Source organism: Motacilla alba, chromosome 15, assembly GCF_015832195.1.
Source record: "Motacilla alba alba isolate MOTALB_02 chromosome 15, Motacilla_alba_V1.0_pri, whole genome shotgun sequence".
Lineage (NCBI taxonomy): Eukaryota > Metazoa > Chordata > Aves > Passeriformes > Motacillidae > Motacilla > Motacilla alba.
The window spans coordinates 8355362-8382554 of NC_052030.1; the positions used below are offsets into that span (position 1 = coordinate 8355362).

Consider the following 27193-nt stretch of genomic DNA (forward strand, 5'->3'; position numbering starts at 1 on the left):
TGAATAAACTCAGTGAGGAGAAACAATATTGCCCTAAGGCTAAGGTGACATCAGAGCTCACCAGAAATTACTATCCATTTTGTCTGAGGATAAGCAGAACACAAACTATGAATTAACAAGCCTGGAAGAGCACTGTTGATATCGAGATGCAAAAGGAATCCCAGACTCTGATTCAGCAAGCTGGAATTTAGCTTCAGTAAGATTACACAGTGCATTCAAACTTTATTTTTAAATCACTACATGTAATATAAGCAATGATGGGCAAGAACCTGTCCCAGAGAATCCTTTCAGCATCAAGCACAGATGACAGACTCCCATACAGGATTACTGAAGCAAATAAATTTGGGTATATGACAGTTTTCATGCTCTTTGGGCCCTCAGCATACTGGCAAGTACTTACTAATGTCCATCAGTGCCTGTGCAAGTCCAATTCCTTTCAGTGAGTTTCCAAGTAATTTTTAAAGTCTCCTCCATATTTGGCCATGCTGTACCAAATATTCTACTATGAAACTTCATATAAGAAAAATGAGGGCTATCTTAAAAGCTGTCATAAGAGATTCCATCAAAAATACAAACACAGACTTTATGTACGGCAGTTTCTGCATCCTGGGAAATGAATTAATTTAGCACTCTAGTTCTCAAAGTGTACTTTTCTAATGGTTAGGCCTTAAATATGTTGATGTATAGTAAGGGTTTGCAAATGTTGTGAATTTTTTTCATGACAACATATAAAAACAGTAATTTCCCTTTTTTTTTTTTTACTTTATTCACAGGTATTTTCTTGTCTGATTTTAAACAAAACTTTACCAATGTAAATTAAACCCACAGAGGCAAACACCAGTCTATATTGAAATAAATCACAGCAGTGACATCCTGCATCTTCAGTGCTTCACTGCATGCTATTAATAATCACAGCCAACATCACCTACAATGACTGGGTTTCAAATGCTCCTTTTTGAGCTGAATATATCTCATGCCCCTCAGACTCAATCAATAGCTATGAATTAATAACACTTAATCTCTTTGCTGCTCTGAGGGCATTTGTGGCCACTCCAGCGATCCAGCCACAGCCTTAAGATGTAAATTCTGGTTTTAAGTGTCTCTGACTCATATTCACAGTTCACTGCTATTTCACACTCAATAGGGATTCAGTTTTTAAATATTTGTCTTGTCACAAGGTAGACATGCAGCATATTTCAGGTCCAACAGCCAGTGTCTGGCAGAGCATCACAGTCCTAGGCATTTACAGAATTCTCAAAATAAGCCACAAGAATTGATTAGGAAAATGCTACTAAATGGACTAACAAATTCAGTTTATGTCCAATTTGCATCAGAGGCTGCTGGGAAATCAGTTTAAGAAATTATATTCTTTGAACTCCACATTAAATGCCAATTATTTCACCTGCTCTCTCCCACTGGATGACTGCATACTCACAGTTTCAGGCTGTATCTCTACCTTAGGATTTTTGACTGACATTTTCTTAAGAATATGCCTCCCAGCTGTCTGCATTATCACCATGTAATTTAGGCCAAACTCTTCAGAGAGCAGACATGTTATGTCTTCATAAATTGCAGTCACATACCAATAATATCAGACTAAAACTGTCCCAACTTTAATTAAAATAACGTAGCTGTCCCAAGGTCATGATTATGCAGCATGCACACAATAATCACTCTAAGCACTGCACTTCTGCACTGGGATTTGAATGGTGATGCTGATTGGGACACATTATTTCTCCATAAACAGTTGCAAAGAGCAAGACTGATGGAAAGAAATGCCACTTTCCGTTAGCAGGTTGTGCTAAAAGGTCAGTACCACACAGAGTTTTGTGCATTTTTAGCATGAACCAGTTTCCCTGAAACTGCATGGTACAATACCTTCAAATGTATCACCACTGCTGCAGCTACAGCTTGGTGGTAACCCCAATCATTACAATAATGTAAATAACCTGATAAAACATTAGGTATTTTAAACAGCTTAAATGAAGCCTGACTACTTAAGGAGACTTCCAAGACATGTCAGTACTGGCCCTAATGAAAAGCTCTCAGTGCAATCCCCTTTGCTGCACAACTCCTTTGTAGAACATCCCATTTGTTACACACAGGAACACAACCCATCCTGCATTTCATTTCACTTTCCATTTCCGAAGCCTAGACAAAGGCAGCACAGCCTGTACAGCTGCTGTGGTACAGCAGAGTAATTCACCCTGCAACACCTGCTAAGCATATCATTGAGCTAAAAGGTAAATATTTTAGTTGCAGATGGAATTAGGGTATATTACTTCTCAGGGTATGTATGCAGTGATGTCTGGGTAACAGAGTTGAAGGCAGCTGCATAAAACCACATCGAACTGATCCACAAACATTTTAACTCATTATCACATTTATTTCTTGGCTTTCTCCGGCATTCCTCATGAAAAAAGAAAAAAAAATGTTAAAAAGGACTTTCATAATAAAAATAAGCTCTTCTGTTGCTTCTTCCCAACATTTATGGCAGAGCTAATGGAAAGCAGTTAATTATTTAAAACAAATTGTGTCAGAGGATTAGTACTGTTGTTTAACACATTTCAGGGAAGGCAAATCCAAAACCTTCTGTAGCCACACTCAAAACCTTTAATACAAAAGGGGAAGAAAAAAAAAGAAAAGAATTTTAGAAGAAATCCACAATTACAATGCCACAGACAAAGAATCCATTTCATCACTACGCAGAATGCACAAATGAACCAAATGCATTAGGGATACAAAAGACAAACAAACCAAAGTGAAAACATTCAAGCTGAAAGTTAATGCAATAAGCCAGCAACCTGGAGACAAAGCTTTAACTTCCTCAAGGCTTCAGTTATACTGATGCATTTGAAGACTGCAGAGGTTTTTTGGTTTTGTTTAGATGATAAGGGATGGGCTCTTGGGAAAATTCTAATTCATCTAAGAAATATCAAATCTGAATGAAGAAAAAAAATCTGGGATGAAACTACATTTTAGAACCATTGAAAAGTACCTGAAATGGTTGCTGCTGGGATGAAAAAGCAGCAGAAACATTTGGAGGAAGCTGGGTTGCTATAGCGACAGGAGTACCAGTCTGCCCATCCTTTCCTGTCACAACCTTTACCTGAGAGAAATATTTTGGGAAAAAAAAAAAAGAAGGGAGAATCATTTTCTTTTTAGAAGTTTTCTTTTTTTTTTTAACTGTTCAACACATTCCTTTGGTACTGATGGCACCTCTACTGAAGAGGGGGTAATAACTAAACCACCACCAGTACAGCTTGCTTCGAGCACAGCCCATTTTTAGAGTTCTGTCTTACTTTTAATAGCAGAACAGAGCACAGCCTTGACTGTTTATTGTGACTTCTGTCACTGGAAACGTTTTCTTAAATCCAGTTAACATAAAAGTGTGCTTTAAATTAAATGATTGCTGCTGCTAACGGACAACAAATTAGCATGACAGACAGTTTGAACATAAGAGAGCTTCAACATTTATTTAAGCAATGAGCACAGCCACCATTCACTCTCCCCTCGAATTCCCAAAGAAATCAACCTTCCAGGCAAGGGATGAAGCGCGTTGCTTTAGCAGAAAGTGATAAAGAGGGGAGGGGGAAATAAAACAGAAGACAACAACAAAATACAAAGAAAGAACATACTCAAAAGATGTCTCTATCTTTCAGAAGGATTCATCACTTGAAAACACATAAAGACTTTTGCTGTTGCACTTCGCAAAATTCTCCAGCAGTTACAGGGACAAGAAGCTTCCACAAACAAAAGAGGATCCACCACGAGAAGGCAGTGAAGTACAGCAAATTCTCAACCCGAAACACCACGGGGTAGAGCCTCAACTCATTTAAAGTGACTTCAAGGAACCTGTACCATTTACACCCACTAAAGATCCCTCAAAGTGTGCAGATGGTAGTTAAAAATACCTGGTTATTTCAGCTGACAAACACGCAACCCAACAAGAACACCTAAACAATTTGACAAAACACAAACCAGGTGAAAAAAAAATACTGAATATCCATTGTCAATAAATTACAGTAACAGGCTAGCTTTTAAGTTACTATATAAAGTAATGATTCCTTCAAAATTGTCAGTAACTGTCACAAGCAGAAATATATTTTACCTAATTAAAAAGCTTACACAACAAAGTACTGAACAAATTAAACTTCAGCCATTATTCTGTTATGATTTCCCACAAATTCCAACTGAAGGTATGATTGCTAATGATTCACACCTAAGAGTCATCAAATTTCAGGCACTCATTTCCAAAGGGTATTCAAAGCAACACAAGGTTCTTTGCATAATATTGGTTCTTCTACAAACTGGCAACTACATAATTCACAGATTTTAGAAGATTTATGAGTGCCAAGTGGTGCAGAGGGATCAGTTCTATCTACCCTGCTGCAAGCACTTGCCATGTTGGCTTGTGGGCAGGCTCTGCACCAGACCAGTGCTCCAGCACCCACAGATGGGTACAAGCATGCAGGAAAAGCTGCACAGCACCTGTTTGTGGCAAGCTTCTTTCACATTCTTTGCCATCAATAAGCAGTGAATTCAAGTTAGTAATTTAAACCTTTGCATAAGTAACCAAGTGAACTTGTCAATGTTCAGTCTGTAAGTGCTGGTTGTTAATCCTTTAAACAGCAGCTCAAACACAGAGCTCCAGGACACCCTGAATAATACATGACTGTGGACCCTTACACATGTTCTCCCTCACTAATTAGATTAATTCACTTTTTTTGTTGGCTGCAGCAACATTGAACCTCAGTAACAACTACAATTAGAAGACACATGAATCAGGCTAACCTCTTGCAATGCTTTTGCTCATTCATTTTTGGTTTGTCCAAGTCTAGTTAAGTGAAATTCAAACTACGATTTCTAGCCATAACCATTCTGAGAGCTTAAAACCATTTCCACACTTCTACCATCTTTATTTGTGTGCAACTAGGACAGTTAAAGCTTCCTCTCTATGCTTTTATCTTAAATCAAAAAATCTAACAGCACACTCAAACCAACCCATCGAATCACACTACCCAGCAGAACTGCATGCTTTCAGGCCAACTGTTTTATGAAAAATTGCCATACTTCATGAAGCAAAAATGATTTTTCATGTCCTGTCCCATTCTTTAATACTTCACAATCCCAGTGCTACAACTTAACCTATGATTTTATCCAATAAAGTTTCTTACCTCATCATTGATGACCTCAGATTGCTCTTCCTCTTCTTCCTCCTCCAGATCCAAGTCATTTTGCCTCAGGTATGCTTGCAGAGGAACACAATGTTTCTTCTTAAAAGCTAAAAAGTCCATCATATTCCCTTGAAGATGTTGCAGGAAAAACAGTTCAATCAAACATTCCTTAAAAGTTTCCTTAAGAATTTCCATCTGCTTGTGGTGATGATCCAAACATAGTTTTCTCATTTGAGCAGTTTCTTGGTTGGCAGGAGGAATTTCCTCCAACTTTTTGGGCTGTTTTTTCACTGCTGTGTTAGCTGTAGGAGTGAGAGGAAGACTCGACAGCCCCTGCGGCACAGTGGCCCGTGAAGGACTTGTGGGAGGAGGAGGTGATGTCATTCCAAACGCACTCGGTCCTCCAACTCCTGCTATCAATCCACCAGAAGTCCTGTCAAATCCAATGGGTCTGCTCAGCTGCTGCCCTTGAAGCACTTGCTGCTGCTGTTGCATTAGCTGCCCCTGGATAATATTGCTGATTTGGGGTGGCAAGCTGGTCGTTGTGATGTGGCCCGGGCTAGTCAAAGACTGCATATTTGCCCCGCTGGCCACGGGGCTCTGAGGGCCCAGGTGGTGGATGGTGCCCCCAGACTGCGAGTGAGGCTGCGAGAGCCTGCGCTCCCTCACGGTGGCGGGCGGCCCGGACGATGGAAGCTGCACTTGTGCGGCAGCTCCTTGAGCAATCTGTGCAATGCCCGGTCCTTCTTGGTACACGAAGTGTCCGCCGTTGGAAGGACTCAGGCTGATCTGTCTCACGAGCACGCTGGCATCCACGAACCCTCTGGTGGGGCTCTGGCTGCACATGCCCAGGCCCGGCCCGGGGGTGCCCGCCCGGACGCTGGGCAGCGCCTGCACCGGCACCGGGTTGGGCTGGGTGGGGCTCTGGGACTGCACCTGCTGGGGCAGCGGAGAGGTGACCTGGATGTACGAGGGGGATCCATGCTCAAAGCGCCTCTGCTGGGGGCTGAACTGAAAGCTCGGGGACGTGGGGTTTGGAAGCGGCAGCGGGGTGAGCGTGATCTGCTGGTTGCCCGAGGCCACCGGGCCCACGTTCTGCAGGGTGATGTTCACGTTCTGCCCGGCCACGGGGCTCCGGCTCATGATGAACTGCTGGATCTGGTAACTGGGCGACTGCGGCGCCGAGGGACTCGCAGAGGGCGCGAAAGAGGCTGCGGGGGACTGGGGTAAATTTGCCTGTTGTTCTTCTCCCTCGCTGCCCGTGAAGGACCTGGATCTCTGGAGCTGGCGCTGGGCATTCTGAGGACCATTGCCATGGTGCATTCTCACTGATCTAAGGTTTTACAGTATAGTCTAAAGAAATACACAAAAACAGACATTCAGGGAATGTAAAAACTCTTCTGCAACTGAAACTATTTAGTTACAACTAAGATTACCTTATAGTAAGAACTCTGTTATCCTGGTTTTGCAGTTACTTAAAATGTTTCAAATGATCCAAAACCCTCAGCACAACCAAATCCCACTTAAATCCCTCATAAATTTCTCTAGCTAATACTGCTATTGGATAGTCTTACAAATGTTATGTTCCCCTTAGCTAGGTAGAATGACTTCAAATAATAATAAAAAAAGAATAAACAGGACTTTTTCCCTTGCTGTGGAACTTCAAGAAACAATGGTCTCCAGCATCAAAGGCATCTACTCTTTTTTCATGTTATTACCAATGTTTCAGTGCTTTTAACTCTTGATGCAAATTTATTATAATTGCTAAAACATTGTTTCAACAGCAACTAAAAATAAGAAAACGGACAGAGTATTCAACTTTATTGTTCTAGCTACTGAAGGCCAAGTCATCTTAAATGTATGTAAAACTACTGTACTTGATCCTTAACTTTGCCTTCTCTTTCCTTCAGAACACAAAAAGAGATGAAAATTAACCGAATCCGCATTTCATTTAAAATGCTGTTTATTGGGTAAAGCTACCCAGAAATCCCAAAACGTTCTGGTGTTGTATTTCAATTACAGACAAACAAAAATTCCAATGGCATGCACTGACAGATAGATTCAGGGCTGGGAGTCACGCAGAAATAGCAGCAAGAGAAAATGAAACCTGATGGGTTTTTTTTTCCTTTCAAAATCTCTCCCCTCTTTTGTAAGCAACACTTTCACTTTTAGCATTTCAGGCCAAACACACACAAACATGCCGCTACTCCTTTGTGTTCCTAACTCCAAGCTGGTCGCAGGCGGCAACAGGCAGCAGCACACCGGCACGGCAGCACCGCTGGGAAGCGGCGGAATGCAGCGGGCGCTGCCGGCTCTCCTGCTCCTCCGCTGCCCGGGCAGGGAGCACATCACAGCCCGCCGCTCCCCTGCCCTGCGCTGTCTGCAGCCATCCGCCCAAGCCCTGCGGACGGAGATTCTCTTCCCTGCCCCGGGAAAGAGGCGGCTGTCCGAAAAGCTGGAGCAAAGCAGCGCTGTCACACATGTGCCAGCAGCGACAGGGGGCCGAGACCCCGGGACCGCCCGTGCCGGGGGTACCACGGAGCGCAGCCGGCACAGCGGCTCCTCCGGCCGGGCTCCGCCTCTCCCGCACGGGGCTCATCCCGCCGGGTCCCAGCTCTCCGCTCAGGGGCTCAGCCGGCGGGTCTCGACTGCCCCGCACCGGGGCTCATCCCGGCGGGTCTCGGCTGCCCCGCACCGGGGCTCATCCCGCCGGGTCTCGGCTCTCTCACTCGCCGGAGCTCCAACCTGAGCGAGCGAGCTCCGTAGAGCGGGAAGGGGAAAAAACTGCACTCCTTACAGGCCCCTTTTCCAAAAGATTTAACAATACTGCGATTCTTCGAGGTTTTGTGGTTATCTCACAGCGCCGATACCAAATAATTAAGATTCAAACGATACCACCAGCAACAAGGTCTTATTATTTTAATTGCCCGCACCTCACTAACACTTACGGCCTCAGTGAAAACACTTAATTAATTACAGGCCGATAAGGGAGGTCCCGAAGCAGGGATCGCCTTTTGTGTGCGAGCAGCGCGGCGAGGCCGCCCGGCCGGGGGCGAAGCGCGGCCCCGCCGCTCCGCGGGGACTCCCCCCGCCCGGGGCTCCCCCCTGCCAGGGCCGCGCTCCCCCGGCCCGGCCCGGCCGGGCCCGCCCCGCATCCCCCGCCCCGAGCCCGGCGGGCCCGTCCCTGCGCGGCCGTCCCCGGTGCGGCGGCGGGGCTGCCGGGGGCCGTTCGGGGCGGAGCGGGGCGCGCAGCCGGGCCCGGGCGGGCCCCGCGGGCCGCACTTACCGCGGGCGCCGCGGGTTCCATTCGCTGCGGGCAGGAAGCGCGGGCGGGGGCGCCGCTACCAGCGCCGGCAGGAGACAAACCGCGTCCCGCCGCGCCTGCGCCGCCACCCGCGGGCCGCGCCGCGCCTGCGCCAGCGCCGCGCCTGCGCGCTCCGCCGAGGCGGCCCGCGGCTCCTGTCGCGATAGGAACGGCTCGGCGACAGCTCAGGAAAATGATATTTATTGTAGCAGAGGCAGGGCGGGGTAAGCCCCGGGCGGTTTCTGTCCGCGCAGGGAGCAGAGCTGTCGCCACTCTTCAAGACGCGGAGTGAAATCCACACTTGCAGCTGGCGGGGCCTGACTCCCCAGGGCAGGAGAGGCTGGGAGCGCCCGGAGCGGGAGCAAAGGTGATGGAGCGGCTGGAGCACCCCCGACGGGGAAAGGCTGAGGGAGCCGGCGCTGTTCAGCCTCGAGCTGAGAGGGAACCCCATCCCCGTCTGTCAGGGGCTGCAGGGAGCTCGGAGCACGGCCGGCTCTGCTCGGTGGTGCCAGGTTACAGGACAAGAGACAACAGGCACTCACTGATGCTCTGGAGGGTCCACCCGGACGTGAGGAAGGACTTGGGTACATCAGATGGAGCCGGACTGAAGCGCTTCAGGCTTTTCTTTACATCAGCACGAGCACAGATTTGATTCTTGGACAGTAAACACTACTTAAGGCTAAAGATCATCACAGAGCCTTTGATAAGAAAAAGGTCCCCGTGAAATACATTCGTGTTTAAGAGAAAACAAATTCACCAATCAGACCACCACCGATTTACCGTTAAATCTGAGAAAAATATTGACTGTAGAAGTAAACTTAAAGAAATCTATTTGAGGAACTTCTTTTCTAGTAGTCATTGTTATAATCTCAAAGTGATTTATACAGATTTGAATACACTCAGAATTCTGGTCTTAGCACAGGCTTGTCTAACACAAAGAGGATGACCACATTCTGGAATAAATGCAAAGTGAAGACTTAGGTACCAAAAATACATAATCAAAAGTGCCCTGACTCCAAATTCATAGTTATCAATAGTCTTGACTGAAGACAATTCATATCTTACCACTTTAAACAAACAGCTCCCCTCCCTTATTTTTAACATACTGGTAGTGCAAAATGATCCATCCAAGGTCATATTGTCATAACATTGGGGAAATTCATATTCCTAAGTGTATGGAAATGTAATAAATATAATCTATATTATTCATAGTGTTAGGAGAAGGTTATTACTAACATTTGCTTCTACACCAAGCTATTAAAAATTCTAAAATCTAGTTATGTTTTTGCTTAGCAAACACTCCTGTAGCACTCTAACAGCAATGAGGAATTACAAGAAAAAGGAAAGAAAACCAACAAAAAAAGACCCCAGAAGCCCCCAGGTCCTCACAATGCAAAGCAAGTTTCAACTTAAACTCTCCTTCCCCTCTGGACCTGTAGTGATTTATATGTAACCATTTTGGCATTGCTTTGGGGAGTGATAAACATTGCAACAAGAGTTAAGCACATCACTGATAGGATCCAAGACCTTTAAGAAAAACTCAAAAAATTTTTAGTCATCCTAAAATCAAGTTTAGAAAAGTCAGATTACAGATGTATTTGACACCTTTTGCTGCAGATGTCGCTTTTGATTGATTAAAACAATGTCAATAAAAGGGTAACATTATCATTGGAACAAGCAAATCTTTATTACAATTTATCAATATCAATATTATCAATATTTATTAGATATTGTTACCTTCTGATTTTCTATATGAGCTGGCAGTTCAGGATTTCTACTCAATTTAACTGTGAACACATACCACTGGTTCCCAAACAAGCCTAGAAATAAATAAACCACTACCTTTTCAAAATTCTGCCTCAGATCTAGTAAAACACTTATTTTGATGTATCACTAGTAACCGCTCACATTCTTAATATTACAGTACCTGAGATAAAAAGTCTGTTGAACAATCCCCTCCCTGAGCAGCCAGTTCTTGAATCATGTGTTTAATACTCTTTTTCAACAGACTCTCTTCAGCGGAATTACCACTTACAAGCCTGTAAAACAAAGAAACCCATTACATTCCTTGTGCTCTCAGCACATCCTTCCAAGACAAGAAACATCCACTGGAGAGAAGCTTTCAAATACATCTTAGACCTACACAAACAGCATCTCATCACTGGATCTGAAATCCAGTGATAATCAAGAATGACTTTTCTTGTTTCTCAGGGGCTGAAAACACCCACATTTATTTTGGCTGTCCCAACACAGAAGTCCAGATGGTTTGTTAGATCAAAGTGGGAGGGAAAGACAGGAACAGAAGCAGCAGTGTGGGAAGGACATGATTTTCATTTTCCCCCTAGTTGGAAGGGAAGGGGTATGATATAATCTTTGAAGGCACCTTGAAAGACCAAGTTACTTAAACTGTAAGGGTGACCTCAACCAAAACTCCTAGTTTCTCCCCAAATCATCTTCTCTCTACCTTTGATTTCTTAGCATGAATTCACCTGTATGTGTGGATATCTCTGCCTCTTGCACTTTTGTCACGCCATCCCATCTTTGTGTCCATCAGCAGATCTAAATCAGTGCCACAGAAGACAACAGGAATCACATCTGTGTGACTGACACCTGTGGAGGGAGTGTGGGCAGACAGGATAGCACAGAAGGATCACTTGTCTTGGTTGAAGCTTCTTATGAATTCCTAAAATGGGGAAACAAGCAACTTAATTACAAATTGACGTTAATATAGGATAAATCTCTAAACAAACTTTTTTTAACAGAGTGAGAAGATTGGAAAAATTGCTTTCTTACTACTTCCTACATTGTGTGCAACTACAACCTACATTGTGTGCAAACATTTCAAGTTATCTGACTGCCCATATTACAGATCGACACAGTTCATAATTAATCTGTCTACCATTAAAGCTATCAATTTATGGTGCAGTCAGCCTTATAAAATCTGAAGATCTATGACAAGTAATCACATCATGTCCCATGACTAAGCACACCTGACTGAGTTGTTATTCCTGTACATGCTCCATCATTTTTCTTGTCTATTGACTAAATCAAATCCCTTCTGTTGAGCTGCCTTGTGTTGCTTTAAGGCAAAGTATTCTTTTATGTTTTATACTGCATCTAACAGAAAACATAATCATGCAATTTGGAATAAAAAATAAGAAAAACTTCAATATATTGTTAATGTTTGCTCAAATTGTAGGCCCCAGAGGATACAGAGAATCTTACTGGGGAGGGAAAGGAGCATACTTTCAATTTATCCTCAGGCAATGCCAGGGCACTCTACGAAAAATAAAAGCCCCTGGAGTAAGGCTGAGGAACTGCCAACATACAAACACCAGCTACACTTAAAGTACTAACAATGTAAATAGCTACAGATAATGAAAGCAAAAGCAATTAATCAAATGGCTATTGTGAAAAAAAGCCATCTGCATTTGAAGCACAAATTGCTCATAAACATAGGATAGCTAGTGGCATAGTCTTTGGAAACACCCTAGATGCCTCATCAAACAGTAATATGACTGACATATTTCATATATAATTACACATTTGAGCTACAGCTACACACATAATTTGCTTCAATGAGTAAGGAAATTATGTAAATGAATCTTGCAAATGTCTTAGACTTCCCTTTAGCATTTTCCCTCCTACCATGAGCATCTACTCACTATGAGCTTGAGGAAGAGATCCTCTCACCAGATAATGCCAGCCGTGAGCACCACTCTCACTAACTCTCACTCACGTGAGGAAATGGAAATTCAGGAAAAGCTCCAGGATGCTGAGCATTGCAATCCTCTGTGTTAAAATCAGCACCTGCTGTCCCTTTGCCTTCAGCTGCCAAAGCAGAACAGCCAGAGCTCCCAGCTTGCCTGGTTATGAATGAGAACCTGAGGGTTCTGCAGGTGACACTCACAATTAGAGACAGCCCCTGCACACAGGTGAGACCAGTGGTGGGTGTTTAATACCTGAATCACACTGCACCATCTCTGTTCCTGGAGACTGAGCTGCAGGACTTTCATTCCATGGGTCCATGTGTAAGAGGGATTCGCTCCATACAAACATGGAGGAGCAACAGCTACAGCTGGAAGCACACACAGGTCTCTATAAAGCAAATCAAAACTTTGTTACACTAATTTTTAACTGCTTGGGCTATTAACTACTCAAAAACAGTAATATTTGCAAAGAAGCACAAAGCATCTGGCTAAAGATAATGGAAAGTAAATCAGGACAGGTAGTTTCAAGCTGACATAAAGTGAAAAAAACCTGAAGAGCAAATTACCACTATCCATACAGTTACCAAGAGAAGCTTATTACAACTCGTACTCTTTTTTTGTCAGCATTAACACAACAAATATAAGATATGTCAAAATAAAGTAGAATTTTTATATAACTAATAACAGTTGCCATGGAACTATTGAGAGTTTCAGATCCTAGAATGATCATGAATTTTACATCTGAGATGCAAATAGGTTCAGCATAGAGGAATGTGGCCTGCAAAATGGACAAAACAAGGCAGCCTATTTAGCATTTTACAGTTGTTCACATAAATACCCTGTTCTGGAGGGCAGCACACACCCACCAAATCTGTGCAAAGACTGCACAAGGACCTGTCTCAATTACCTGGCAATAACATCCTTCAGGGCAATCTGCTGCTGTGTGTGTCAGAATGAGCTCCTGCAATGCGTCCTGAGAGCCTCTGAAGTGCTGGGTATGGAAGGAATTGGCAAAGCCAGTCCAGCACCATTTGTTAATGCTGGCAGAACAATGCTGAGAGATTTTTCTTTCACTGATCCAAGGGCAAGTTTCCAACAGGCCTCTGCCATACAGGGGGGTTCTGGAACAATGACCCTCATTCCAGAAGTATATTTTGTCCAGGTGTTCCTTCAGTTGTCTCTTTCTCCTGGAATACCCTTTAAATTCAAAATTCTTCTCTGAATCTGTTGTGACCAGATAAAGCTTATGCAAAAAACAAACTGGAAAATAATTTAGCTCATGCAAGAGTTCTATAATTGGAGAAGAGAGCAGGAGAAAAGCCGACACTTGTGATACAAGGACAAATGTTAGCTTTGGCATTGCAATGAAAAATAAATCTGCTTTTCTAGTTTATGCCTACTGGCAAAAATATTATTTTTAGTCAGTAATCTGAGCTGAAAGAGGTACCCAGCTGAAGAGCATATGGCAGGAGGGATTCTGCTTCTCTCAACACACAGAAGAAACACACTATACTGTAAAATTCAAGGACACCAAATGCCCTGATGCTCCAGTTCTCTCTGAAGGATTACATGGAAGGGGCATGACAGAACTCCCATATCCCTTAGTCATCTTTGGAGTCTGCAGACAGCAAGAGAACTGCCCACAAGATGCTAATTAGGGTCAAACTTCTTAATGGAGCAGAGCTTTAACTACGGGTATGGTTTCAAAAACGGCAGCTGTAAGAGATGATTTCACAAGAACTGTTTTGTGTATGCTATTTCCAGGAAACCAAAGATGCCTAACCAGAAAAAGAATGAGCTCTTCTTCTGTTTTACATCTATACTTCAGCTATCACTTCCAAGTCCTTAACTTCATTAACTGCCACTGCTCTCTTCTGGCAGAACAACCTAAGAACACGATGGACATCCTCCTTGTCACCTGTCACAGCCACATGTCACACAAGCTGTCTTGGGCTTCACTACCCATACTCTTCTCATATCAGCCTAATTTATTGTAAGATTTAACTCTACATTGCTCTACAGCAGAATTATATTTGCTCCAAGACTCAAAACGGAACCATCCTAACTTCTCTTCTGAGGGAAGACTCAGGAGCAAAAATCAAATAAGCTCAAAATTTAACTGAGCATTTTTTTCCCCTCTGTCCTTCCTTCCCCCTCTACCCCTCCAAAAAAAACCTCTGAGTGTTTTGCAAGTACATCTGAAAATTAACTAGAAGGAGAAGATTTAATTATTCTGCTTAGGAAGCTCTACTCCAGAAGTAATTTTCAGTGTTTGATCAAAACCACAAGTGACTTCAACTCTTGAGTGTGGCCAGAAAGATCACAACTGAGCTTTCATAAATGAAAAGAACTATTAAACAGTAATAAGCACTCTGCTTTCCCTCAGAAGACTGAGGGAGAGGACTTTAAAGGCATAAAGTCTTTAGCAGTGATCAGTTTGGAAACAAAAGATAAAAAAATAAATCATTCTGAATGAACCCTCTCAGCCCTCACAAATATTACTCTTTTTCATCTGTTATTTAAAAAAAAATCAATAAAAATGAATCAATCATTTGAACACTACATACCTGTTTGGTTGGAGCTTCACTGGCTCAAGTGTGGGTGATGAAGGGGAGCAGGAGATCTCTTCAATAACCTTTCCAGTTCTCTTCAGTTTTGGCAGCATTTGTGCTTCATAGCAAGTAATTTGGTTTTCCATCCCAATGACATCAAAGAGAGACCAGTCTGTATGCTTAAGTTACAGTAAAAGAAAAGGAAAAATAGAAAGAAATATTTTACTACTCTTCAGCTGCAGTTTTAAAAAAATAATAGTAGTAATAGCACAGGGTCTGAGAATGATGAAAAAGCTCCCAGCTGATGGCAGAATTAAAGAGGAACTGGAAGAGCCACGTGTCATGTGACACTGCAGAGAGCAGCTGCTGTTACTTTAAAAGGTTCCAAGAACACACACCATGGAAATAGAGCATTGTGCTCATGTTACCAGGAGTCACAAACAGGGCAGCACCCTCAAATGACAAGCTCTGCAGTTAATTCAATGCTTGTAATTAAAACGTTTGCCTTTGTAGAACTGGTATTCCCACCTTGACACATTAACCCTAAAATAGGACCATAAAATTAAGTTTTTACTCAATTCTAGCTAAAAAGCACATTTCTAAAGAAAGAAAAAAATTACAACCCCTTTAGGAGTACTGTTTAAAGTTTCCAAACAGTGGAGAGGCAACCCCAAACTCCCAGATCCTCAGTGATCACATCCTAACCGTGTAAATGCTGCCTATTCTTTTCTGGTTTAAAATATCAAATTCACATCACTGTCTTGGCAGTTACCATCTTTCATCTTCTTTCTTGGAAAAAAATCTGTTGCCATCCACTGCATTTCTTCTAAAAGATAAATCATGGTGTGATTTGTGCTGTGGGGCCTCATGGAGTTTGGGCAGAGGTTTCAGAGACCATAAACTTTCTTTCCTCCGGCTGCTGTTCACTGCAGAATTTCATTTTCCTTCAAGTAAACATAATTAAACTTCTGTTTCCTACTGCACAACACAAAACCAAGACAGACACTGTGAAAAATGTTAAAATGTTACGTGGATAATCAATAGAAATAATTATTCGGTCCTTGGAAACATTCCGTGGTGTTTGATGTCGCACTTTATTAAAAGATAATGAATAATGCATTTTGTGCAGCTTTTTGTAAAGTTTCTGAAGGACTTTGTGAGGCAGAAGTTAGATGAGAAATCAGTAGAGAATCTTGGGATGCAGAGCTACTCAGTCTTGAGAACTTTTGGGTTTCCTCCTCAAATATAGTACCCCTAGATCTCATCAGAGGTGCTGCCTGATTCAGTGAGAAAATTCACAGAATTTAAATACTCCGCCAGATGGCAGATGGACAAAATTCCCTAAAAATTTCATATAAAAACACATTTAGTTGCTGGCATTTTTATTAACACATGTAAGCATCCTGCAACTGCTGGCAAGTCAGCACAAGCAGCACAAATTTTCATCGTCATCCACCCTCCCCCTTATCATAAAATGGTGCAAAAAAAATTTAAAATAATGGATTCTGTTTAATTAAATTTCCTTCTAGGGCTTCATTACAGGAATAAATGCTACTTCCCTAGAGAATGTGTCTGATTCCTTCTCACCGCTTTCCTTTCTTCAAGAAAAATCATGTATATCTGCAGCACTAATTAAAACCAAATGAGAGGCACAGGTAACCACAGAGCACTCTAAATTTAAATGAATGCAAAATCTTTTTGTAAAGATTCATACCCAGCTGAGCTATACCACAGCTGTCTGAAGAAAATTATCAGGCTTGGCAAAGTCATCTGCAAAAAAATACTGGAATTATTTACTCCTTTCTCCCCAGGCTGGAGTCATAAATTCTGCCACCCACAGGGTCTCCACACAAAACACAAAGGTCAACACTCCCCATACAAGGTAATATACAAATGCTGTATGTTATAAATGTTGTATAATATACAAATATACCTGTTGTTGTGAGGGAACTGGAGCTGGGACCACAAGCACATGGTTCTGATCCCATCCTGCTGTTTGTACCTGCTGGGGCAGAGCTGGGCTCCTGCTGTGTGCAGCACGTAAGGAATTAAGCAGATTTGACAAATTGGGTCCATTTTGCTGTTGGTTTTCCTCCTGGCTGATCTGCTGAGCCACTTGAGGGACAGGAGGCATTCCACCTGCAGAGAGAGTGTTAAAAATTGCAGTTTCAGTAAAGAAAATAGGGAGATGACAAAAAGAACCAAAGAAAGTGGCCACGCAGCCTGTTGCAAAGCTGGTGACATCAGCTTCCACCACACCCTAACAGACCTGCCCGCCTGGAAGCTCTGAGGTGTGACTCAATCAGCAAGTCAGCCTAGGATGCACTTATCCACTCCAGAAGCTGACAAGATCTTTGCCAACAACACCCCGCAGAGAGCTGACAGCTCCACAACCAATCTCTAGCAGGATATCAAATGACCAAAAGGGAGAAATTTCATGCAACAACATTCATTAAGGAAAGCAACAAATTGGGCTCAGAGGATACAAATTTAAACCCAATGTATGGAAAATGAGATGTGCAGCACTTACTAGGATCTCTAAGATTTTCTCCAGAGGGTTTTTAAAATGTGTAACAACTGGTATTAGATATAATGTTACAATTACAGAAACTCTCATTAAAGCAGTTGTCTTTAATTACAATGCTTAAAACTTAGACTTTATCTTGAATCATTAACATATGCACTAGATGTAACAGCATTATTTTAAAGTTCATGACTTTTTTTTTAAATTGCTGTCAGAACTAATTATTAGTCTCTCTGTGAAGTACTATTTTGGAACTGAAATAAAGTTTGACCTAATAAAGCATCTCCTTATCAATAAAATGGTGCATTGGACTTCCACTTCCAAAGCTCTAGCGACTCTTGTATCTTGATTTAAATTTTACATTCACTTTATTTGGCTACTAATTGGGGTTTAGGTTGCAGAATTGCTTCCTGCACAACTGTAAAGGGAGTTGATCTCAATGGTCACTGACCTTTTAACCCAAATTAAGCACTTGAATTCTTTACGGTCCCAGTAGATTCATCCAGTTCCTGCAGCTCATTCTGAGTCTGGACTGGATATGTTTGTACTTCAAAGATGCAGGATGGCCAAACTTTCGGCTTTCTCCAGCCCAGGGACTCCCGGGCTGCAGCCACGGAGAGAGGCCGGTGCTGTCACACGCACGGGAGATGACGGCAGCTGTGACAGCAGGAGCTGCCCGGTGTCACTCCTGCCAGCTCCACAGAGCAGCGGGGCGGGATGCTCCGTGCTCTAAAAGACATTCCAGCCCGGTACGGGGGGTGTCGGCGCTGCTTCGGAACGCAGCAGCCGCCAACACAGGGCTCGGCAGTGCCCTGGCCCCGCACAGTGCCCCGTTCCTCCGCACCGGCACGAACCTCCCGCCAGCGACGGGTGTCCCCTGTCCCCGCCCTGCCCTGTGCCACCCCCGCACGGCCTGAGCCGCTCCGCACGCCATGCACTACCCCCGTTATCCCTGTGACATCCCGCACGGCCTGAGCCGCTCCGCACGCCATGCACTACCCCCGTTATCCCTGTGACATCCCGCAGAGCCTGACCCGTTCCTCACGCCATGCACTACCCCCGTGAAGTTCCGCATACACCATCTACTACCCCCGTTATCCCTGTGACATCCGGCTCACCCCGTGACATCCCGCACACCCCGCACCGCCCCCGCACAGCCTGACCCGCTCCGTATGCCATGCACTACCCCCGTACACCCTGTGCCATCCCGCACACTCCGCACCGCCCCCGCACGGCCTGAGCCGCTCCGCACGCCATGCACTACCCCCGTACACCCTGTGCCATCCCGCACAGCCCGACCCGCTCCGCACGCCATGCACTACCCCCGTACACCCCGCGCCATCCCGCATGGCCTGACCCGCTCCGTATGCCATGCACTACCCCCGTAGACCCTGTGCCATCCCGCACAGCCCGCACAGCCCGACCCGCTCCGCACGCCATGCACTACCCCCGTACACCCCGCGCCCCCTCACGCCCCGGGCCCGCCGCTCTCCCGCAGCGCCCCCTCACGGCCGCCCCTCGCCCCGCCCCCCGCCGGCCCAGCCCCGCCCCGCGCGGCGATACCATCGCCTCCCACCACGGGGGGATCCGGGCGCTCCCACCCGCACAGAGGGGGAGCCGCGACCTTTAAGTATTTATTATTATTATTATTGTTATTCACGGTTTTTTCTCTATCAAAATAGATTTTCTCTTTGATTTAAACTGTGGTACGGATCACAGTTTTGGGGCCTTTATTATAAGTAGATAAAGGTAAATTTTTTTCAGATTGAAAGGTATGGAGAAATGGAGCTTTGGATGGAGGATAATGCAGAGTAAGTCAATAGTACGGACCAGCAAGGGATGTAAATGAAAATCCAGGCAAAAACCGTTTTCAGGGCACTTCCACATACCTGCTCTTATAAAATCAAGCAAGGCCTTCACGCCAAAATAAAAAGCTCTAAAGAAAACCCAGAAAATGAACATGGGAATCCTTTTTTAAAGGACAGCTGTGCCCCAAAAAAATCCCCCAAAGTTCCCACCAACCCAAAAAAAATCCTGCAAAACCAAAAGAGTAATTCCAGAAGGAACCATACAATTAAAGGCCTTGGCAAAACAGCACTAAGTGTGGGAACAAAGAGTTGACTCCTCATTCTCAGTAAGTCCCAGTATTACAAAGCAAGTGTCCACAGAGACTCAGCAACAGAAATGTATCAAGTACTTGTACTATATCCAAATTCTTGGAGTCTTGTTCTAACCCTTCAATAGTGTTCTGCGAGCTAGTAAGGCAGGAGGGTGTCATTTCTTCTGCCACCTCCACAGAGAGCTGGAAACAAGAACCAGAAGTTAAACCACTGATGGGAAAAAGGAGCATGAACTCCAGAGTATGCACTTCCTGAAAACACAGAAAATTGAAATCTATTCCCTGAGGATGGCAGTGCTCAGACGTGTGCCTCCCATATCACTGCAGATATTCCCTGTTCTGAGGAGCTTGATGGGATTGAAGAGTTCACAAACCCAGGCCTGATTAAAGCCCAGGGAATTCAGCACCATTTCTTTCCCACATGCCAAGTCAATTCAACTCTGGATCCTGCAGGTGGCTCAAGAGGATTTCAGGGTTACATCTCAGGCAGCAAAGGCCCAAATACACCTGGAACTCTGGATTTATACCCTTGAGCTTGCCCAAGCACGAGGGCAATGCTAGGAGGATGACACCTCCCACAGAAAAGGTCTCATCTTGGAATGTATGGCTCAGTTGACATTCCAAACTGAGCTCTCTCACTGAGAAAGGATTCATTTCTTTTAGACCTGCAAAGCTCTAGAAAACATAGAAATTTGTTTCAAAACCAAAAGAGTTCACAGCAGTCAGCATGATGAGTTTCTAACCCATAATTTCTATATCAGTTTTTATGTAATACTAATTTCTACGAATTTATGTAATTTCTAAATCAGTATTCTGAGTTGGAAGGGACCCACAAGGATCACCAAGTCCAACTCTTAAGCGAATGGCCCAAAAAGGGATCGAATAAGCACCCTGGCATTTTTAGCACCACACTGTAACTGAGTTAATCTCAGGGTCATGCATGTTATTCCATAGGAAAACCATGGATGACATGAAAAATAAAAGCTTAGAGATTCAGTTTGAGTAAAGGTAAATTATTTTTAAAAAATCAAAAGCTCATGAAGTCATAACTTCATAGTAAAAAAGAGTATATTAAAATTATTTGCCCCATCTTTACGTAGAGATTATACATATTTAAAATACTATTTTCCAGGTAAACATAATAATAAAAACATTATTCAAATAGCAATTAAGATGTCCTGCATTTCAAGGTTTTTTTAAGAAAGCTGCTTTCCCACTACACTGTTTTCAAGTATATCAGTCAGGTGAATCAGCCAGGGGTATAAAAAGCTCCTGGTTTTTCTGCTGCACTGTCTTCCCCACTCAGTTTCTCCTGGGCATCCAGTTCTCATTCTGCAAGCACACCGACTCCCGTTTCACTGGATTCTTGGATTTGGAAAGGCCACTTTTTTTGTAGACAAAAGGAACTGCAAGCAGCAAGGGTCCCACGAGCAGCCTCCCGCTGGCTCAGTCAGAATCATCGCCACAGCCATCGCTGCCTTCGGGATCGCTGCTCTTCTGCAAAGCAAAACACAAAATGCTTTGTCAGTGCTGCACTCACACCCACACGCTGACCTGGATCACACATACTGACTCCACACTTCTCCACAAGGGTAAGAAAATAGCCCTGGGTCCCAACTTCATGGGTTAGACCCATCTACTGTAACAAACACCTCTGGTGGTAAAGATGCTTCTTGGAACAAAAAACGTACTTGGGATTACAATTACCAGAGAGGAAATTCCCTCTTTTTACAGCATTTACAACTCCTGAATTACAACCTGCAGTATGTGGGAAACTTAAAAGTGGAGTACTAACATGAAACAGTGATATTTCAAATAAATGCACGTCAGATAAGTTAAGTGCTTTTTTATGCAAGTCCCTGAAAAGCTAAGCTTGCTGCATTGTCTAAAGCCAGATTTGAGAATTTTGTGTGCTGCAGAGAATTTATGTCCAACCTCTATTGCAGATAAGCCAGGGCTCACTAATTCTTGTTTAAAAGAGAAGTCAGCTACACAAAGTAGTACCAAGGAAAAACTACAAATGTTAGAAACTTACAAGAAAACTGAAGTCAGAGCTCTTCTCTGGGAACCTCTCCTTCAGGAGTAAGGCAACATGGTGTAAATAATTTGGGGGCTTTATGTATTTTTTTGAAGCAAGTATTTTAACTGATATGACTGATATCAAAGTATTTTTATAAAGAGAAGCTAGCACAGTATATGTCTATCGTTCTATATATCTATAGTATGTATCTGTCTGCAGTTATTCTTTTTTTTCTCCTCACCACTACTAGCTGAAAACACCGAATCCCACAAATTTAACACTGGCCATTTAATATCCCACTACAAAACGAATTCCAAGACACTCACACAGTTGACTTCATACCAGCAAGCACAGCTCACTGAAGTGCAAACAGCCTGCAAAATCTCAGCAGAGTCTGTCATATCATGCCTTATTTATCCTTCCCAGACAGCCTGTGCTAACTGTGATGCCAAACCCAAACTTGGTTGGGTCTATCAGCAGGGAGCAGAACCTGCCTCCTTCCAGGAATACATCAGGGATTGGAAACCTGGCAGCACCAGGTGCTGCCAACACCACCAGGTAAAGGACTCTGAGCCACACAGTCTTTGGGTCCCATTTAAACAAGCCAACGTGGCTTCTGCTGTGCCCTCCTGTCACAAACACCCCTCTAATAAATCCAGAATTCAGAAAAAAATTACCACAAGTACAAAAATAACCCTGAGAAACTTATGGTATCTCGCTTGTGCTATTCAACAAGGCTGTAAGCTTTATATCATGCATAAAATGGCAGAGATGTAATTTTTCTCCATTTCTCCATCTCTCTCCATTTGCTACACAAAATAAAGATAATTTTAAGAATTCTGTTAAATGAAAGACGGCCGTTATTTTCTTCTGAGTTGCACTACACAGGAGTTTTAGCCCTGCCCATCATTCAACCTTTAAGGACTTGCCAGCCTTTAACTGAAATTTCCTTTTTGGCAATAATGTATTCTCATAGCTCACAGGAGTTCCTGTTGGCACAAATGTATTCTCACAGCTCACAGGAGTTCCTGCTGGCACAAATCCAATTCCACAATATCCCAGTTACTCAGAAGTTGTTCTGGTGGCCTATTTTGAGCTCATGGCAGGTTAATTTAAAAGAGCTGGTCCTAAATTTCCCAGATCCCAAACCTTATCTGGTAACAAAACGAGAATTAGCCCAAAATCAGAGACTACAGAAAGCCAGCAGGGATTTAAAGCAAAATTATCAGCCTGAAACCTAGACTCCCACTTTCATAACAGCACAGGCTGGCAATGTGTCCATAATTTCTGTTGCCAGGTTATGATTATGCAAATTGCTCGTGCTTAAAGCTTTCCTTCCTCCCTCCTCAACTACTCCCTGTAAAACCCTGCGCAAACAATGCTTTGTACAGCTCATTCCACTATCATCAAGTGCACAAAGACAGAAGAGATTATACACATTTCATACTCCAGATGACTGTCATTTCCACAGCATTTCATGGAAAACAAAAACGGTACAAAGGGAAGAGATGTTTCAGCTTGACAGTTTCCATTTGTAAAATAATGGCTTCAGTCATTACCTTTGGATTTTGGTTGTTAGTCTGCACCTCAACAGCAGAGGAGTTGAAGTCATGAATGGGGAGGGTTTTTAGCCAGTTTGCCATGGACTTCTCCTCCCTTTCTGTGTTGATAATGGTAGGATAGATGAACTGCTCTTTGAAAACAGCGATTTTCTCCTCCTCCTCTGTCCACTCCAGTGGCTCATGCAGCCCATCATTCCCAAAACGCCTGTTGTATTTTTCGAAGTGCACTTTCTCCAAAACCAGCCCAAGTCCAGGGGCTTTGGGGACATCAACCTTCTCTTCTCCCCAGCTGCGCTCCATGATGGACTCAGCAGCATAACCTTTCACAATTGCTATCACCAGCCCAATCATCTTCCTGATCTGGTGCATCATGAAACTCTGACCTTTCACTTGGATCACTGCAAATTCCATGTTTTCCCTGACAAAGGGCTCTCCGCAGTACATCTCCATGATGTACCTCTTGGCACTGGGGTCCCTGGGGCCCTTCTGTGACGTGAAGTTGTGGAAGTTGTGTGTCCCTTTGTAGCAGGCCAGCAGCTGGTTGACCCTTCCAAGGGTCTCTCTGTCCAGCCGGTAAAGTTCCTCCTGCACTTCATGGTCCTTATGGGCAAAGGCAAACGTGGGCAGCATGTAAGAGTAGGTTCTGGCATCACATTTGTTCTTGGAGTTGAATCCCCCAGTGACTCTCTTCAGGCCTGGATTTAAAAGTGACATTAGGTTTTTGAAACAGGAGGTTACAGATTGATCATGATCTCACTCCTACCAACAAGAATATTTTTAAGCAAAATATAAACAAAAAGTAGATTTGTTCAAAAGAACCCAAATTTCAAGCTAATAGAAGCATGTTAAAACTAAACCCTTTATAAGCAAAGTTATAGAGACCTTCTGCAGGAGAAAGCTTTTCTTGAAAACATTTTCTCTGCCCATTTCAGTGTTCTTACCCAGAATTCTGATGTGAGAAGGAAGATGATTATTGATCTTTTCTAAGATGTCATCTATTAGCCTGACCTTCAGTGACACAATCTGTCCAGCTGCAGACACACCCTGTAAAAACCATAAAACACAAAGCCCCGCATAATTATGTACTTTGGAAGCTCTAGGATAACACTTGCAGAATTTAAGTAACGGCGTAACAAGTTTATTTGTTTGTACTTGAATTTAACAGAGGACAAAAGGAGAAGTTTCAAGGAACATTCACTTGCTGCTGGATCTCCCTCTGGACAATGCTTTTAGCAGTCCACCCCAGCAGCAGAGGTGTGTAAACCCCAGAGTTCAGGAGAGCACAGCCCTGCCCAACCTACCTTATCTGTTCGAGCACAGCGCTGGAAAGACATCTTCTTCATATCCTCCCCGTGGTTCTCCGGGATGCATCCCGACTGAACAAGGGCAGAGACCAGGTCATCCTCTATTGTCTTGAACTGTGAAGATCCCACGTTTCTCTAAGAGGCCATATGTAGTAAAAATAAGAAACAGAACAATAACAGGATAAATGGAGATGGGAATTTTGTTAATCAAACATTGTTGTGAAATTCTTTAAAAGTCTTCCCTTTGCAGCCTTAAGAGCCATTGTCTAACAAACCTAACTGTATTTTACCAGAGTGTTAATAAAACATCCTTCTGATTTAGCTGTTACTGTTACAGCAAATAAGGACTTATTTCTAACTTCACTGTGCAATACTCCTGGAGGGTTTTGGTGATTCCTTCAACTGCATGAACCAGCACCAATACTGTCCCAGTGCCTGCAAGTCAACAGCTGCTGCTCCAAACCCAGCCTCTACATATTTTTCTTCCAGAAATTAGATTGGGTTCTTTTGCTCAGTTCACCTGATGTGCCTGTAAGCATGAGGTTTACGGCTGGTGAAAAAACCTCCTTTGTTGTATAAGCATGAAAGGCTCCCTTCCCTGTGTGCATGATTGTCAGTTATCCCCTGGATCCTCTGAAGTATTCTTTAAGTGTATGGAGCTTGCAGTACGTGGAGAGGAGCAGCAGATGGAGCAGGATCACCCTCTCACTGCCAGCTCTGTGCCTCGGACCACCCTGCACAGGCACGTCTGGTGCTATGACAAAGCACTGTCCCTACAATCATCAGATATGCACCACTGACATTTTAAAATTAAGTTATTAACAAGTCATTTGAAGCCATTCATACACTGTTCCTGCCCTGGTTTTTGATACTGCAAATGCTCAACTGTTTCCCTATCCAGGCACTCTGACTAAACCTAACAGAGACTCCAAAACAAAAAATAAGCTGGAGATACTGCTTTGCCAAACCACATACTTGCATGCCATGGTAGCCTTTCCCTGAATATGCCATCAACAGCACAATCTTCCTTTTGGGTAACTTCTTATTCTGGTCCTCTGCATCTTCCTCATCCGCATCGCTCTTCAACTTTTTGCTCGGATGCCCGTTTTCTTCCAGCCTTTGAACCACCTCGCTGCTGCTGTTCAGTCTCTTTGTCTGGCTGGCAACCGCTGCTATCAAATCCTCAGCCATTGTAAGAACCTGCAGGGGAAACAACCGCAGATGGGACGAGCATGAACGGCACGAAACCCGGGCAGAAAACGACAGCTCCACCCCCGGGGCCGCAGAAGGCGACAGCACATGAACAAGTCTAAGGCAGGAAGGGCGAGCACCCCTGTTCCCCCTAGGCCGTGCCACCATTCCCTCCTGCGCTGCCCGGACACCCGGCGGCCCGGCCGGGAATGCCGGCAGGGCGAGCGGCGACGGCCCCACCCGGCCTGACCCGTCCCAGAGCGGGGCAGGGCAGGGCCCGGCAGTACCCACGCTGCGCTGCCACCGCCACGGCCCGGCGCTCCCCGGGGCGGAGAAGCCGCAGCTCACGAGCCGGAGCCCCCACCGCAGCATGGCCCCCGGAGCCGCCGGGCGGGAGAGGCCGCGCCCGCCGCCCTCAGCCCCGCGCCCGCCGCCGCCGCCGCCACTTACGGGGCCGCTGCGCAGCGACGGCGCCGCGCGGGGCGCACGCGGGCGCGGTACGGCGGCCGCGCGGGGACACGGCGGGGAGGGCGGGGGCAGCGCGCGCCGTGAGGGCGGCGGGGCGGGCTGAGGGAAGCGCCGTGAGGGCTGAGGGAAGCGCCGTGAGGGCTGAGGGAAGCGCCGTGAGGGCAGCGGGGCGGGCTGAGGGAAGCGCCGTGAGAGCTGAGGGAAGCGCCGTCCCTACAGCAAACCGAGCCCTTCCCGGAGCTCCCTCGCAGTGGGAAAAGGGATGGCGTGTAAATCCAGCTCTGCTCCGGGTGTCCCAGCCTGAGAGCCCGCCGTGCTCCAGTGCTGGCAGTGACCAGTGTGGGGGTATTGCCCTGCTCAGCGCCGCCTCCTGCACACGGGCTCCAACACACCCCAAAATTGTCATATTGTTAAATAAACAAAAAGCAGGGGAAAAGGCAAACTAACATTCCGGCGGTACGTGGTGGCTGTGTAAGTAAAGCAGCCCATGTTTCCTTATCCATGAGGAAACAGGCGCTGACAGCGCTGCAGTCCCAGCGAGGCGAGGACGAGGGGAGGGAATAGTTCTCAAGGCACGCAGATCTGCTGTAACAGCTCGCGGTTCCCTTCCCAGAGCGATGTCACATCGGTCCCCCTTTCCCCTTTTCCCTTTCCTTCTCTTTGTGTCGGTGTCAAGCATGGGCACCTCTGGCACCACTTCCCCTCAGGGTTTCCTCCAGGCAGCTCGCTCAGGCAATCCTTGCGCTCATGTTTCGTGCAGCAAGTTTTACCTGCACTTCATGGGGAAGCTGAGCTCAACAGGAGCCCTTACCAGGCCACAGCATGTCCCTCCCAAAAAGCCAAATGCACTTGGAATAGTTTTTTGCTCCAGTGCTCTGTAGGACGGAGCTACCCATGGGTTCCCTGGCACGTTGTTAGATTATTGTACTTCCATTTATCCGTTCAGATGGAACATGGAAAGGTTGGCACTTCCAAGCGGGCCAGATTATCACAGGCCTGTTATTTCAGCTAATTAGGGGAAGAAATGCAGCATGTCCTTTTCTGAACTGACACTTCTGAGTTATTTCAGGAATGGGATGGAGCAAAGGGAAGATTTATCACAGGGTCCCAGCTGCACTTTGCTTAGAGAAGTGATAAAAGACGACCTGTCACAGTGCAGTGCTGCTGCCAAGGGAAACAGGAATACAAATTTCTCTATCACTGCAATCAGGGTGTCTGAATCTCTTTTTGCCTCATTTCCTTAGGAAGTGGATCTTGGGCAA

The 27193-nt window shown here is 44.8% G+C and overlaps 2 protein-coding genes and 1 non-coding gene across 24 annotated transcripts in view; all 3 read right to left on the bottom strand.

Annotated features, from left to right (window-relative positions):
• EP400 (E1A binding protein p400) overlaps positions 1-18433 on the bottom strand; it is a 57278-nt gene extending 38845 nt beyond the window's left edge. For 9 of the 20 annotated variants that reach the window (XM_038152137.1, XM_038152140.1, XM_038152139.1 and 6 more), the window contains exons 1-7: positions 17719-18432; positions 15516-16882; positions 14759-14922; positions 12444-12579; positions 10971-11164; positions 8464-10520; positions 5178-6530 (exon numbers count right to left, since the gene is read on the bottom strand). In XM_038152137.1, coding sequence (XP_038008065.1) covers positions 5178-6500 — 1323 coding nt within the window. In that variant the 5' untranslated portion in view covers positions 6501-6530; positions 8464-10520; positions 10971-11164; ... (2 more) ...; positions 15516-16882; positions 17719-18432. Of the gene's footprint in view, positions 1-5177; positions 6531-8463; positions 10521-10970; positions 11165-12146; positions 12348-12443; positions 12580-14758; positions 14923-15515; positions 16883-17718 lie in introns of all 20 variants that reach the window. The other 11 variants (XM_038152133.1, XM_038152132.1, XM_038152130.1 and 8 more) reach the window with 7 other exon arrangements.
• LOC119707673 lies at positions 11661-11799 on the bottom strand. The gene has a single exon (XR_005258807.1). It is a non-coding gene; the product is annotated as a small nucleolar RNA SNORA49 (small nucleolar RNA).
• A 443-nt stretch (positions 18434-18876) lies between the features above and the next one.
• PUS1 (pseudouridine synthase 1) lies at positions 18877-25965 on the bottom strand. 3 transcript variants are annotated; one of them, XM_038152880.1, is made up of 6 exons: positions 25914-25965; positions 25248-25472; positions 24270-24407; positions 23910-24012; positions 22966-23663; positions 18877-20883 (listed from the first exon to the last, which is right to left on the bottom strand). In XM_038152880.1, exons 2-6 carry the CDS (start codon positions 25461-25463, stop codon positions 20833-20835), a joined length of 1206 nt encoding a protein of 401 aa, XP_038008808.1. In that variant the 5' UTR covers positions 25464-25472; positions 25914-25965; the 3' UTR covers positions 18877-20832. The 3 variants fall into 3 exon arrangements, with proteins under 3 accessions (XP_038008808.1, XP_038008810.1, XP_038008809.1); XM_038152882.1 differs by lacking the exon at positions 25914-25965 and adding an exon at positions 25755-25785; XM_038152881.1 differs by lacking the exon at positions 25914-25965 and adding an exon at positions 25751-25783.
• Between the last annotated feature and the right edge of the window lie 1228 nt (positions 25966-27193).

Coding starts and splice junctions, on each gene's coding strand:
- PUS1 (XM_038152880.1), bottom strand. CDS start 25,463: ATGGCTGAGGATTTGATAGCAGCGGTTGCCAGCCAGACAAAGAGACTG. Junction 24,408..25,247: donor AAGGCTACCATGGCATGCAA/GTATGTGGTTTG, acceptor ATGGCCTCTTAG/AGAAACGTGGGATCTTCACA. Junction 23,664..23,909: donor TTCTCACATCAGAATTCTGG/GTAAGAACACTG, acceptor TTTTAAATCCAG/GCCTGAAGAGAGTCACTGGG.